This window comes from Tiliqua scincoides, chromosome 1, assembly GCF_035046505.1.
Source record: "Tiliqua scincoides isolate rTilSci1 chromosome 1, rTilSci1.hap2, whole genome shotgun sequence".
Lineage (NCBI taxonomy): Eukaryota > Metazoa > Chordata > Lepidosauria > Squamata > Scincidae > Tiliqua > Tiliqua scincoides.
The window spans coordinates 71,259,418-71,274,653 of NC_089821.1; the positions used below are offsets into that span (position 1 = coordinate 71,259,418).

At 45.5% G+C, this 15,236-nt stretch overlaps 1 protein-coding gene across 1 annotated transcript in view; it reads left to right on the forward strand.

The window, feature by feature from the left end:
- Window positions 1-3,497: 3,497 nt before the first annotated feature.
- Window positions 3,498-15,236, forward strand: part of ABCB6 (ATP binding cassette subfamily B member 6 (LAN blood group)) — a 49,607-nt gene continuing 37,868 nt past the window's right edge. The window contains exons 1-3 of the mRNA XM_066611612.1: window positions 3,498-3,689; window positions 6,459-6,990; window positions 10,923-11,060. Coding sequence (XP_066467709.1) covers window positions 6,475-6,990; window positions 10,923-11,060 — 654 coding nt within the window. The 5' untranslated portion in view covers window positions 3,498-3,689; window positions 6,459-6,474. The remainder of the gene's footprint in view (window positions 3,690-6,458; window positions 6,991-10,922; window positions 11,061-15,236) is intronic.

Sequence of the window (15,236 nt, forward strand, 5' to 3'; positions counted from 1 at the left end):
ACACAGCTGCACAAAGACTGAAGACCACTCCTTCCTGGTCTTCCAACTGTTTTCACCATTGGTGAGGAGCCAGGTTTCAGGATAAGGTGTTGCATTCTGAATTCATCAAACTTCTTCTCACCAACCATTGTTGTGTTTGCCTTGAACACATACACCTATCGGCACAACCACAATACATGTTTGAGGAGTTCTCTACAAATTAAGCAAAGTATTGGAATACATCAAAATAATATCAATATTTGATAACTATGATAGAACATTGAAAGATGTTTAAATCTATGATAGTGTGTGTGAGGGGTGGTATTTTTTTCTCCTAAAGACAGCTTTTTGGGAAATCCTTGCAACAGGGATGCATCTACTGAAAAGAAAGATACTGAGTCTTCAGCCTGAGCATTCTAACCTCTTGTACAAGGATAAGTTGTGTGTATGCATTCGTTGTGAAAGGGCACTACTTGCACCTGTCACAAACCCTCTTTATTCCTTTCACCTTGTGTGTGTTTTAGTGCTCAGCCATTAGTGAATCTGGGCTCAGTTAAGCCATGAACAGGTTGCAGCACCTAATAGATCATTTATGTATCCTACCCTCCTTTCAAGTAATGCAGGCTGCCTTCCATGTTGTTCTCCTGTTTTATCCTCACAGCAACTCTCTGAGGAAACAGAGAGTGGGTGTTAATGGGCAGTTTTCACAATGGAGAGAAGTGAAAAGTGGTGTGCCCCAAGGATCTGTCCTGGGACCGGTGCTTTTCAACCTCTTCATAAATGACCTGGAGACAGGGTTGAGCAGTGAGGTGGCAAAGTTTGCAGATGACACCGAACTCTTCCGAGTGGTGAAGACCAGAAGTGATTGTGAGGAGCTCCAGAAGGATCTCTCCAGACTAGGCAGCAAAATGGCAGATGTGTTTCAATGTCAGTAAGTGTAAAGTCATGCACATTGGGGCAAAAAATCAAAACTTCACATATAGGCCGATGGGTTCTGAGCTGTCTGTGACATATCAGGAGAGAGATCTTGGGATGGTGGTGGACAGGTCGATGAAAGTGTCGACTCAATGTGCGGCGGCAGTGAAGAAGGCCAATTCTATGCTTGGGATCATTAGAAAAGGTACTGAGAACAAAATGGCTAATATTATAATGCCGTTGTACAAATCGATGGTAAGGCCACACCTGGAGTACTGTGTTCAGTTCTGGTCGCCGCATCTCAAAAAAGACATAGTGGAAATGGAAAAGGTGCAAAAGAGAGCGACTAAGATGATTAAGGGGCTGGGGCTCCTTCCTTATGAGGAAAAGCTACGGCGTTTGGGCCTCTTCAGCCTAGAAAAGAGGCGCCTGAGGGGGGACATGACTGAGACATACAAAATTATGCAGGGGATGGACAGAGTGGATAGGGAGATGCTCTTTACACTCTCACATAACACCAGAACCAGGGGACATCCACTAAAATTGAGTGTTGGGAGAGTTAGGACAGACAAAAGAAAATATTTCTTTACTCAGTGTGTGGTTGGTCTGTGGAACTCCTTGCCACAGGATGTGGTGATGGCGTCTGGCCTGGATGCCTTTAAAAGGGGATTGGACAAGTTTCTGGAGGAAAAATCCATTACGGGGTACACACTATGATGTGCATGTGCAACCTCCTGATTTTAGAAATGGGCTATGTCAGAATTCCAGATGCAAGGGAGGGCACCAGGATGAGGTCTCTTGTTATCTGGTGTGCTCCCTGGGGCATTTGGTGGGTCACTGTGAGATACAGGAAGCTGGACTAGATGGGCCTATGGCCTGATCCAGTGGGGCTGTTCTTATGTTCTTATGAGATTATTTAGGAAGAGAGTAAACAATTGACCCAAACATATACACAGTTTTCATGACAGAGTAATCTGAGGCTCTGAGAAAGGCTCTCTTGCCCGAACCAAAACGAATACCACAAGTCTTTAAGGTGCCACACGAGTCTTTGGGCCCATTCCTATCCAAACTCCCAGCACCAGTGCAGCCCTGAGGCAAGGGAACAAATGTTCCCTACCTTGAGGCGGCCTCTGTGACTGCCTCACCACCACAGGATGCAATGCACACACCACTGGCACAGCTGCTCCAGCATTGGAAAATTGGATCGGATTTGACCCCTTTGTCTTTTTAGGTTTTAAGAAGTTAGCATGATGTGATGACTAGCATGTTACAGAGCAACCCAACCCTAATCACTCAAACTTGGGAAGAGGCGCCCACATAACTCAGTGGGACTTTTCCAAGTAAAGATGCATAGCATTGGGCAGTGGCATACCAGTCACTACACTGTGCTGGCATCTTCTTAAAACCTAAAAATGCCAAAAGATTTGGTTTAAAAGATTAAAAAAAAATACAGTATTAAAAATTGTAGTCTTTAAGACGTCATGGGCCTCCTTGTTTTTGCTGGTACAAAACCCAATCCTATCCAGCTTTACAGCACCGTTGTAGCCACAATGTAGCCCCGAGGTAAGAGAACAAATGTTCCCATACCTTGAGGAGGCCTCTGTGACTACCTCCCCACCACAGGATGCAGTGCATGGCCCATTGGGCACCCAATCCTATCCAACTTTCCAGCACTGGTGCAGTCGCAATGCAGCTCCAAGGTAAGGGAACAAATGTTCCCATACCTTGAGGAGGCCTCTGTGATTGCCTCCCCAACACAGGAAGTAGTGCATGCCCCATTGACACAGCAGCACTGGCACTGGAAAATTGGATAGGACTGGGCATACAGCTGGCTACTATGCTGATACTCTTGAGATTATTTATTTTTTACTGGGAAAGGGCAAAGGTGCTGGAGCGCAGACTGGTCATGTGCATGAACATCAGAGGGCAAACTTTGGCCTCTTATATGATTACTAGAGGAGGGTGAAAACAGTTTTATGTTTCTGTGGATTTTAGTGTTTTCCAAAGTTAGAGGTGCTGAAAGCGGTGTTGGGTGTTTTTATTCCAAGGGTGCATAATTATAAATTACAGTCACAAATTATAATTGCTTTAAAAGTGTACTAGGTAGGTGATATCGGTGGCATAGTGTCAGCAGATGCAGCCACATGCATAGAGAGGTGCTAGTGTATGTATAGAGGCGTTAGAAAATGATGATGATTTATACACCGCTTTTCAACTAAAAGTTCACAAAGCTGTTTGCAGAGAAAAATCAAATAATGAAGGAATGACTCGATCAAACAAAAAATGAATTACTCACTCAAATAATGATTGAATTGATTGATTGATTGATTTGGGGTTTTTTTTTGCAGATTTTGGGTTTTGGTGTTGTTTTTTACAAAAAGGAGAAGTGCAGACAGCGGTGTTGTGTGTTTTTATTTCTTTACCACCAAAAACATGCAACCCACCTTATCAGACGCTTATCCTTCTATGCCGCTTTGAAGAACGCGCCTGGAATCCTTCGAGGTCTGGCCGCTAGGACCCAGTAGGCATCCTGCAAGCGGGAACGGGCGGCGCTAGGACCCGGGAGCACTGCCAGGGCCCGTCTCGGCTCCGTTTGTGCAGCGGCGCCTGCCTTGGGACGCGCAGCACTGGCCTGGCAGCCGCGGAGGGCTGCATGAGAGCGGGCGTCGGACAGGCAAGTGAGCGAGCGTTGGGCGAAGAAAGGCTCAGGCAGGAGAGGGGCAGAGGCGCCTGGGCCATCGTGCTGTGCCTCCTTCCCCAGGCAGGACGGGGGGGGGTGTGAGCCCCCAGCACAGGTGTGTGTGCCCCCCCAGCACTGCTCCCAGGTGCCCCCGCCTGTGTATGTATACAAGACAGAGCCCTTTCTTGGCATCATGCCATGTAGGGCTCTCCCTCTCCCCATGTAGAGCTCCTGGTGGATCCTCTTGTCTCTAACTCTCCTCCTTTCCTTGTAATGGAATCATCCCCCTTCCTGTATAGTGTATATACTTACCCCCCCCCCGGCAATTGGGCCTGCTCCCCAAGGTTTGGGGTACAGGCATGGGAGGAGGTGCCGCCTCTTAGCCTCTCCTTCTACTCTGCTTCTAGGCTTTGACCCACTAGGACAGGAAAATGTCAGCGAGGTTGTCAACACACGCGTGTCCTCGTTTGTGAAATAAAACTCCACAAGTGGCAGCCGGGCTTTGGTGCGTGCTGGTGCTATCACACTCACAGCAGCCCGTGTAGACGGTGCTGGAGTGGTTGGCCTCACACCCTAGTTCAGCCCTGCAGTCACCAGGGTGTCCTTGGACAAGGCATGCCTCCGTTTCGGTGAAATGTCACCACTTGGAACGTAGCAGTATGGTATATAACAGGGGTGACCAAACTTGCTTACCGTGAGCGACACATAACGATCAACTTCAGATGCTTGAGAGCCACAATATTTAAGAAGGATTTAAATTCTTAAATATATTTTTATTATCTTTGTTATTATTATTTATATACCGCTTTTCAACAAAAAGTTCACAAAGTGGTTTATAGAGGAAAAAATCAAATAACTAAATGGCTCCCCATCCCAAAAGGGCTCACAATCTTAACAAGATGCAAAAGAACACCAGCAGATAGCTGCTAGAAAAGGCACTGCTGGCCTAAGGAAGGCCAGTTACTCTTCCCCTGCTAAATAAAAGAGGAGCACCCACTTGAAAAAGTGCCTCTTACAGAGTTTACTCACCCTGAACACCAGTTTATTCACCATGAACATTAAACTTAATTCAGTGGAGTCTCAGTTTATACCCAGTAAATTATAAATTATTTTATATAATAATATTTACCCAGTAAATAATTATAAAACTTGAATGTTTCTTATTTACCTTTTATATTGATGCAAAAAAGGAGCCAACTTATTTCTGAGAGCACCACATTATATGTCAAAGAGCCCATGTGGCTCCTGAGCTGTGTTTTGGCCACCCCTGGTATATAACATCTGAGCAAAAAGGGCTCTTGTGAGAATGATTGAGAGAAGGACCTCTTGAGTGTGTGAAGTGTAGTCATAACAGAAAGATTATGCTTTACTATTTTAGTGTTGTGTGTCAGAAAGAACAGAGCTGAACAACAGGGAGGCTGGAAGGATCAAAAATATCTGCAGTCTACTTTCGTGTGAGAAGAGGCTAAAAAAAGATTAGTTATTAAGGGAAAGAGAATATTTAGACAGAAGAATAGCAGGAGGCTAGGCAACAGATGTGAATCTGCTGGTATCTTTCCTCCTAAAGCAAGGGAGAAGCCAAGGAGATGTGAAAGGGCATTGGTTTAGTGACACAAGTCATGATGGTACATGACTTGGCTTGTGGGACTCATTGCTTTGGGATCGTACAATATTATTAGAGCAGAGCATGCATAGATTTTTTTTTTAGATCAATCTCCTGGAAAAACTCTTCCAGTGAATATGGAATAGGACAATCCAAGATGGTTGAGCTCAATGATCCTAAAACAGCAGAGCTCCAAGGAACCAAATGGCCAGTTCCTTGTCATGGAGGAAAAGAATCCATCTGCCAACCCCCTAAAGATCATCCTATACATTCCCAGACCAGTGAGCCATGAACAGAGCACATTTGTTTCACAGAAAGTGTCTGCAGAGTAAAAAAAAACCCAACTGAATTACATGTTGTAAGGGAAAACAAAAGACAGCTCCCTGTGGCCCTAGACAATATAATATGGTGATTTCCTATCTCCCCCAAAATATGACAAACCACTCGGGCCTGAATGTTAGCAAAAACTTGCAGAGCAGTCCTATGCATGTTTACTCAGAAGTAAGTCCCACTGTGTTGAAAAAGAATGCATAGAATTGCAGCCATAGTCTAATTTGAGAAAATATTTCTTTACTTAGCGTGTGGTTCGTCTGTGGAACTCCTTGCCACAGGATATGGTGATGGCATCTGGCCTAGATGCCTTTAAAAGGGGATTGGACAAATTTCTGGAGGAAAAATCCATTACAGGTTACAAGCCATGATGTGTATGTGCAACCTCCTGATTTTAGAAAAGGGCTATGTCAGAATGCCAGATGCAAGGGAGGGCACCAGGTTGAGGTCTCTTGTTACCTGGTGTGCTCCCTGGGGCATTTGGTGGGCCACTGTGAGATACAGGAAGCTGGACTAGATGGGCCTATGGCCTGATCCAGCAGGGCTGTTCTTATGTTCTTAATATCAAGACTCAGCTCCTTTTCATCCATCATCCTGTCTTAGATAGCTATATTTTTTGAGGCTTTCTGCTTATGATTTCTCTAAGCCAGTGTGAGGGGTGATTGACAAGAAATATCTGTCCCAGATGGCTAATGGTTTATTCTGCATTTTTTTGTGCAACGTCTTTGGGGGTGAGATATTGGGCTCAGTTATGAAAAAGTCTGACCTTGATGGGTGACCATACTCATGGCTACATAAGAATATTTCAGTGTGTGATGTGCCCTTGTGTACATCTGCATTTGTGCAAAAATCTGTGGGAACAATTGCATGCCTGTGTGTTTGTATTTGCAGATGTTGGACCAAGCATGCACCCTAATTTCCTCCTTCATTTCTTTCATGGTGTTTCTGCAGCTCCTCAGCCAACACAATGGTGGCATTACAGAGCTACTGTGAAGGGAATGGATCCCTGGTGCAAGCATGGGCCCAGCAAGGCATGTACCCCTGTTTCTACTTCACCCTGGTGCCTTCTGTGCTGTTCAGTATCTGTCTCCTATTGGGTGCCCTGCAGTATACCTGTTATGCCCGATTCAGCCGCACCATGGAGCCCAAGTATATTCCACGCTCCCACTTGTACACCATTCAAGTCCTCCTTTCCCTGCTACTTGTGCTACAACCCTTTGTTGCCTTTCTGTGGCAAGTGCTGGGCACTCAACAGCTCTATGGGTATATGGTGTTGTACACCTGCCTCTCTGCTGTGAGCTGGACTGTTTCAATTGGGCTGCTGCACCTGGAGCACACCAGAGTGAAGGTGCATGACCGAATCAGAGGCCACGGCGTTATCCTTCTTCTCTTTTGGACTCTGGCCTTTGCTGCTGAGAATCTGGCCATCATCTCGTGGAACAGCCCACTCTGGTGGTGGGGCTTAGAAGATACCAACCACAAGGTAGGTCAAAGGGGATGGGAGTGGGGTGAAGAAGGGGATGCTGGCTGCTTGGTTCCGTAGTGTAGGAATATTATTTTGAGCTATGGCTTTCCTTTGGGGATACCACTACTGTATGGACTAGCAGGTGACCATCATGAACTGAAGCACTCCAGTATATGTGTGCACTAATAGTATGGTGTGTTGAAACAGTACATCTGATCCCTTAAACTAGAGTTATGCACTAGTTTAGGCTGAAAGTGTGCAAGCAATGGGTGTCTATTCTTTCCTAAAGTGACATGAAGACCTTCTAGGGTTACCAGCCTTGCAGGATTGGGTTGGAGAGTCTCCAGGAATCAGCCTCAATCACCAGGTGATTACTGAAAGCAGTCCTGGAGACTTTTGCAAGGTCTTCAGGAATTTCCAACAGTACATTAGGTTGAGAAAAACAGTTTCTAGGAATAGCTTCTGTCAGAGTTGACAATCCTTAGATCTTCCTTACCAGTGAAAGTCACTAAAGAAGGACAATTGTGAATTTCTTAGTGCAGTTTTATTTGCTACTTCTTGACCATACGCCACTTGCCACATTTTTTATAGACAGAGGCTCATCTATATCTACATATAGAAGACAGAAAATCAGTACGTACACACACACACACACACACACACACACACACACACACACAAGTTTGTATCTGTGAACATACATATACACACACACGTAATTATACCTATGTATGGGAGACAGAAAATCAATAATTGAGGCTTTTGCTAGTGTGGAGATGCCATGGTGAAAAAGCTGTATGTTTCTGTCCCTCTTAAACTCACAATACTCTGTGCATCAAAAAGTGCCAACATTAATGTGCAGGTGTTCCAATCTAGCTATATATACATATTACTGTTGTGGAAAGAGAGATCTTTCACCTACTCTATGGAAGACCTGTTGCCCTTACAAGCAGCAGTGGATGTCTTTGTTTTTCCACTGGGGACAATTGTTCTCCTTTTTCTATATTTAAGGATTGTGTGAGAGAGAACAGTGTGCAGCCTTTGGAACTTGGAGAAAATTATTTTAAAAGGGAGAGGTGTTTACTGTTTAAGTGCCAGTCATTGTTTACCTCCTTTCTTCACACTGCCAGCATGTCTCAGCACATTTTTGCTGAGTCACTTAGTACATACTTTGACCTAGAAAAGGCCTCACACATGAGCCTATTGGTGCGACTTTACTCTCTCTCTCTCTCTCTCTCTCTCTCTCTCTCTCTCTCACACACACACACACACACACACACACACAGAAGACTGTTTAGCATTTGCTGATGACGCTGCATAAAGTTTGAACTGAAATTCAAGTCTTAAGATTTCTTATTTCTTTGCAGTGGCAACTAGGGGCCCAATCCTATTCAACTTTCCAGCACCAGTGCAGCTGCTGTGCAGCCCCAAGGTAAGGGAACAAATGTTCCCCTACCTTGAGGAGACTTCCTCCACTGCAGGACACAGCGCACACCCCACACCCCCACTGCAGGCATGGCTGCACCAGCATTGGAAAATTGGATAGGATTATGCCCTAAGACCTCTGGCCCTCTTGCAGCAGATTGCAGTCAGATAACTTGTTCCATCCCAGAGATTCCATGCCTTAAGGAGTGACTAGGGTCATCTACTTCCACTCCCTCTCCCCCCCCCCAAACCAACTAGCAGGTCGCAAAAGTGACAGGCCTGTTCTGCATGAGGTTCAGGTGGCTGGACCTAAATTTGTAAAATTAGTTACTGTACCCCTTCTGATTTGAACATCCACATTTAAAATATGTGATAAATTAACTGGCCACTGCTTTCAGCCCTGCTTTTCTGATCTCCCTTCCTCCCTTGACAGTTCTATCACTGGCATTAGTTATGATGGCTGTGTGAAGCTTCCATAGTTCAAAGGCAATATATCTCTACACTGATTGCTGGGTAGCAATAACAGGAAGAAAATTGCCTGAAAGCCCTGCTTGTGGGTTGTTCAGGCATCTGTTTGGCCACTGCATGAGACAGAATGCTGGGCTTGATGGACTTCTGGGCTGTGTGTCTCTTTACCCCATGTAACAATGACTCTTTATTACAGAGCCCCTGAATACTGTTCGCTTGTCCATGCAGTGCAGATCAGCCCAGGGACACTGGGTGCTTCAAGGGACACTGGTCATATTCAGTCCATGCAGCCTCCATTCATCCTGGAGTTTGAGGAACCCCAGTCCCATCTAATCCTGATTGTTTCTGGGCTCTGTGGATCAATCCTTGCATTTGTGGCATATGCATAATGGGCAATAGGCTTAATATGCTTACTGTTCACTTAACCACGTTATCTGGTCAAATACTGTCAAGTATTGAGTGAAGTCAAGAACACCTTTGTGTAAGAGGCAGCCTACTTTTTTATTGCATCATGATGCTAATTCATATCAATGGCAAGAGTAAAGGCACCTAATAGCACCAGTTCCTAGTTGTGCCAGACCCTTAGGCAAGGGATGGATCCAGATTCCTCCATGTGTCCATGGTTCTTCTCATGACATGGTTTCCCTGTCCCATCTCCACTCCCAGCTTACTGAGCTGGCTGCTGATGACTTGGTGGGGCAGTTCTTTCCCCTCCGACCCTTGTAGGATGGAAAAGGAAAAACGGCTGTTGCCCTGGCTTGCTCACACGGGCTCATAGTGCATGGAGCCCTAAGAAAAAGCCTGATGTGCTTGTAGAATAGGGGGAAGAGGAAGTACCCCTTGAAATTCACACAAACACTTCCTCCTTGCCCCTTCCTCACTGGCCAGTCAAATTTATTCTGAAGGCTCCTTGTGTTACTGCAGCAGCTCGCTGCATGTAAACCCTGGCTCGCTGTGTGAATTGCAGCAGTATATAGATTAGTAAGAAAATCATCATCATCAGTATTTACATACCATTTTTCAACAAAAAGTTCACGAAGAGGTTTACAAAGTCAGATAACTAAATGGCTCAAAAGGGCTCACAATTTTAAAAAATGCAGAAGAACACCAGTAAACAGCCACTAGAAAAGACATCGTGCTGGGGTAAAGAGGGACAGTTCCTTTCCCCCCACTAAATATAAGATGAACGCTACTTGAAAATGTGTCTCTTGCCCAGTTAGCAGGGATGAATATAGGGGATAAATATAAATAAAATACAGAGGTGCACTCATCATTGCATATAGAATTAAGAAAATATTGTGTGACCCTAATTGTTTTCCTGGGCTGTATGGTGCCATAACTAGCACAGCAGCTCCCTGTGGGACTGTTTCTCTCCTCACAGGTTAAGCACCCATGTCTCACAAGACCCTGCCTGTGTCTCCACCTCTGCTCCTTGACTCCTGTGGCGTTAAGGTCACACATACACACTCATCTCACATTCAAGAGTAGGTGCCTCCTTCCCTGATTCTCCAGAGAGCTTCTGATCTCTGTGTCCTGATTCAGTTCCATGATCACATCTCCCACTGACCATGTGCTGCGAGTGCAGAGGTCACAGGACCCAAACAACAGCAGCAGAAAGCAGGCTTCTCAAAGCAAGCAATCGTCACAAGTGCCCAGTAGTCAGGACTGTGGCTGAGTTCATTTCATTTCCAATAAGGAGGACAGGCTTCCATGCAATATGGCACAGTGCTCTGTAAAGCTTCTCAGTGGGTCTGTTTTCTGAGGTTTCCTACAAATAAGTACTTTTTTGGTAGTTTGTGTAATTCCCTCTATTCTTTGCTACTGTTCTAGTAAATCAAACTTTTAAATACTTGCCCACTATTTGTCCTGTCTTGGATTGGTCAATTGACTTAACATTTGTTTGGGGTCAGTAAAATGCCAGCTTTGATGGGTAACTTCCTGTAACATAGGCTATCTGAACATGGGACTAGATCTCAGGAAAGTGGCATTGCTTGGTATGTGGGGGTTGAGGGGGTGTTGCTGCAAGAATGCATCTGACATGCCATCAATTCCCACAGGTGCAGTTCAGCCTGTGGTTTCTACGCTACATCTGCACCTTCACCCTCTTCACGCTGGGGTTGAAGGCCCCAGGGCTGCCCCGAAAACCCTACATGCTGTTAATTAATGAGGATGAGCGTGATGTGGAGCACACACAGGTGGGCTGCTGTTCCCTTAAAAATAGAATCTTCTGTCTATTCTGTATTGTGATGTATGCCAATAGCAAAGCCAGTGGTTGAATGCCTATCAGTTTTTGCACAAAATGGGGCTTCTCAAAAACAAAGTAGGAGTTTCTACCTACTTGGGGGACTTCATAGGTATGCAGAAGTTGCTAAAATTGTAAATTAAAAGAAAAAAACATTTTAAATCCTCAAAACAGGATCTTTTAGCTTCCAGGACCTGTGTGAACTTCAAGGACCTTTCAAGAATTTTCACAATGTTTTTTGCATATAGAGATAAGAACATACTGACTTATCTCACTCTCTGGAGAGGAGGAACACTCATCTTTCCTACTGTCTTTCATGGGGGAGGGGGGAATGCCTTGTTGCTACCCAATCACAGTTGTGCTAAAATTCTGGATTTCTCCATTGTTTTCTATGGGCAGCTCTCATTCCTACTTGAGGAGGAGTAAAAGGGGGGAGTCTAAAGTAGTCCTAAATTGGGCAGGCTGTGTGATTCTGTAATTTAAGCCAAGACCTCCTGATGCCTAAGGCGAATGCCATATGCTGTCTCCCTTGCCCAGTGATGTTCTAGCCTCTGCCCCTCCCACTCTCTCAATGCTCACTAACTTCCTCTCCCATTTACTCTGTTTCTTGGTCTTCCTTTGCCAATCCATGGTATAGAAAGAGGAGGAGGAGCAGTGGAAGCAAGTAGGTGACTAGAAATGGGAACCTCTGACCAATCTGCTGCCTGAGGTGGCAGCTTCAGTTGACCTCATGGATGGGCCAGCCCCACTGCAGGCTGCAGAAGAGAACAGTTAAAACGGAATGTTCAGGTGTCAGTTGAACAAGACACGGGAAAATAAAGCTCAAGGGGAGAAAGAGTGGGGAAATTGGCCAACATTCAAAGGGAATGGTAATGCATGTGCGCTTCTTCCCAATCTGCCCTCATAACTGGGAGTCCACTGCACCACTTGTGCCTGTCCTATTGCTGTCTGTCCCTCACATCTTTTCCATGAACCAGCTGCCGAGTGTGGGAGCCAAGCATGCGTGAATATTACCGGAGTCCGGAGCATCGCTCCACTGAGACTGGAGTGAGTAACTGCAGCTTTCCCCCTTACCAATTGCTGCTGTTTTGAAGATGACACTATAGTTGCCCCAGAAAGTCTTTTCAGGGTCGGAATTGGACCTAGGGTGGATGTGGAGCCAGAACACATGTCATGATTGGCATGGAGATGTCTCTAAAAACTGCTTTTCGGTAGTGTGTGATCTTTGCCTTGGCTATTAACATATCACTCTTTACTATCTACACTGAATTTCTGTGTCTCTGCCAGAAGCTGCATGCAACTAGAATGCCTAAACTCACAACTTGAAGCCATTTTTGATAGCAAGTGGTATCCCTGTGATGACCGTAATGTGTGATCCAGGGCAGAAAAAGTCAAAATTGAGATGAAGAATACCATCTTGTTGCCGCTTTTTTTTTAAAGAAAACAAAATCAGGGGCATTGCTCAGTGGTCCCAAATTCAATTCCTGGCATCTGCAGTTAAGGATAAGTTGATTAAGGTAACCAGCTTGGGAAAGGCTCCTGCATGGGATCCAGGAGAACTGCTGATAGTCAAACTTCAGTGAGTGAGACTTCAGTGAAGTCAGACTTCAGACTTGTTGATAGTGAGAATCAACAATCAAGGACCATAGCTTGGAGGCTTCTGGTGGTGGTGGAGCTTCTGTTCTACATGTAGGATTTGTAGACTTAGGATCTACATGTTTAATTCAGTTATCTCCGGTAAGTCCTTACAAAAAAAAAAAATGGTTTTTATGGTGCTGGCCACAATATTTCCACCCCACCTCCATTTTCTCAGGTGTTTTGTTGTCATTGAAAATATGGGGGAGGGGGTTGGATCCTCACTTCTCTCAATCATCTAAAGTGGTCTCTTGCTTGCTTTAACAATGCTGTCCTTTCTCACTACCCCTTTTGCTTGCAGCTGTCTTCCAGAACATCTGTGTGATGCCTTCTCACTCGCTTCAAATCTCTTGCTTAAAATCCACCTTTTCTTTGAAGGCTTTGGCACTATGACTTAGTCCCCATTTCCTACTTCAGCTAAGCTTTTCCTTGAAGGCTTTGAAACAATGCAAGTGAAACAATGGCATACTCTTCCCTGGTTTACCCCTGCCTCCACTTCCCTCCCTTCCTCTGTTGTCTCCTTTGTGTCAGTGTGCAGATTATTCCCCCCTAGGGCAGAGACCCGCATTTTCACTCTATGCAAAAGGTGATCAGAGTGAGCAGGTGCTGCTTCTCCAGTCCTTGCTGCTCCATGACTGAAAGAGCAACACATGCTAAACCAGGGGTGTCAAACATAAGGCCTGGGGGCCGGATGCAGCCCAGGGAAGCTTTTTATCCGGCCCTCCGGCTCTCAGGTGCTGAGCAGTGCTGAGGTGTTACTGCTTGAAAGGGCAGCCCGCCCAAAAATTGGGCTCTCCCATATCTTGAAATATGATAAAGATTTATGTATTTTCTCTTCTGTCATTTGCAGCTAATGAATTCTTAAGTGAGGAAAAAGTGCTTATTTTTTGTTATGACCTGTTTAATGACAATTCTTTCTGTCTAATGACATCACTTCCGGCCCTCAGCAGGCATCATGAATGCCATTCGGCCCTCAGTATGAAATGAGTTTGACACCCCTGTGCTAAACAATTCTAAGACATTCACCAACCATTGCTTTTTTCAGACATGGATCAGCCATGATGGGAAAAGCAGCCCCTCCTCAGTGTCTTGGAATCACACTATTATTAAGAGCACAGGAGCCACTGTTGCTGGCCCTGGTGAGGAAAGAGGTGGCAGAGTATGAGTAAATATTCAAGGCAGGCAACCAGTTGTAGGAGAAGGTTTGCACAAGCTGTGGGGCAAGAGGCTTACAGCACCAGCCTATGGCTGTCTTTAAAGTAAGTTCCATTTAGGTCAATGGGTCTTTATTCCCAGGAAAGTGTGTATGGGGTTATAACCTTAGGCACAGGCAGGTAACCCAGTGCTTGCTGTGTGGTGCTGTGAGGCACACCTGTTGGTCTACGTACCCAGTAGCCCTTTCTTTTCACACAGGCTAATGGGAGGCTGGGGATAAGGAGGGATAGGGATCATACTGGTAGACATTTAGAGCTGACATTATTACAGAGATCTGTATAGTGCCATGTAAGCACCAATTATTAATATAACCATGTTTCAGCCATGACATTTAGGGCTCAATTCTAATTTGCAGTGGAACAGGCAGGCCGACTGGCCTGTGCTATATCCACCACAGGTTTGGTGTGACCCGGGTTGCAACTTGGATTAAGGGAATTTCAGTCCCCTTATCCTGAGCAATGCCCCAGGCAGCCCTATGGGGCTTCTTGGATGTGTGCCTGTGATTTATCAGGCTCAAATCCAAGTGACCCAAGTAACTCCACTCAGGTTGGGGACAGGGGTTGGGATCCAACCTGCGCCACTGCGGCCGGCCCCCCCGGGGTCCAATCCACCCCCAGGCTGCCCTCCCCTGCTCAGAAACACCCACTCCCCACCTCCATTTCTCCCTCTCTCTGTCCTCTTCCACCCCCTGTGCCGGTCTGCCCGCACCAGCACAAACTCACACTGTCCCAGCGCTACTCCATCTCTGCTGGGCCAGCGCTTGTGCGTGTGCTGACCCAGCCTCCTCCTGAGTAGCTGTGAACATGCTTTATGGCATGTTCGCAACACTTGGGAGCAGGCTCACTGGGGGGGATGGGACAGAATTGCGCTGCTTGGTAGTAGAGACCCTTTTTATAATTCTACTTGGAAGTTGTGTAGCACTTTTGAGTGTTCACAGCTCTTCACGTGCCTTATCTTGATATAATCCTTACAACAACCTGTAAAATAAGTGAGTATTGCACAGGCTAATGCACATTTCGCTGTTAGACCTTTTCCTTGGTTTATTTGGGGTGCTGATTCCAAAAATGGCATCAGTATTGCCCGATGACATCTAGTTTTGGAGATATTGCATAATCTTGTTAGTGAATGGCTCAAGCATCTTCCTCATGAGGAAGCCTACATCATGGCTTCCTCACAAGGAAGCTGCTTGAACTATCCACTATGTTGTATTTATGAAACTAGACGTGACTGGGCAAAACTGATACCGTTTTTGGAATCAGCACCCCAAATTTATATAAAA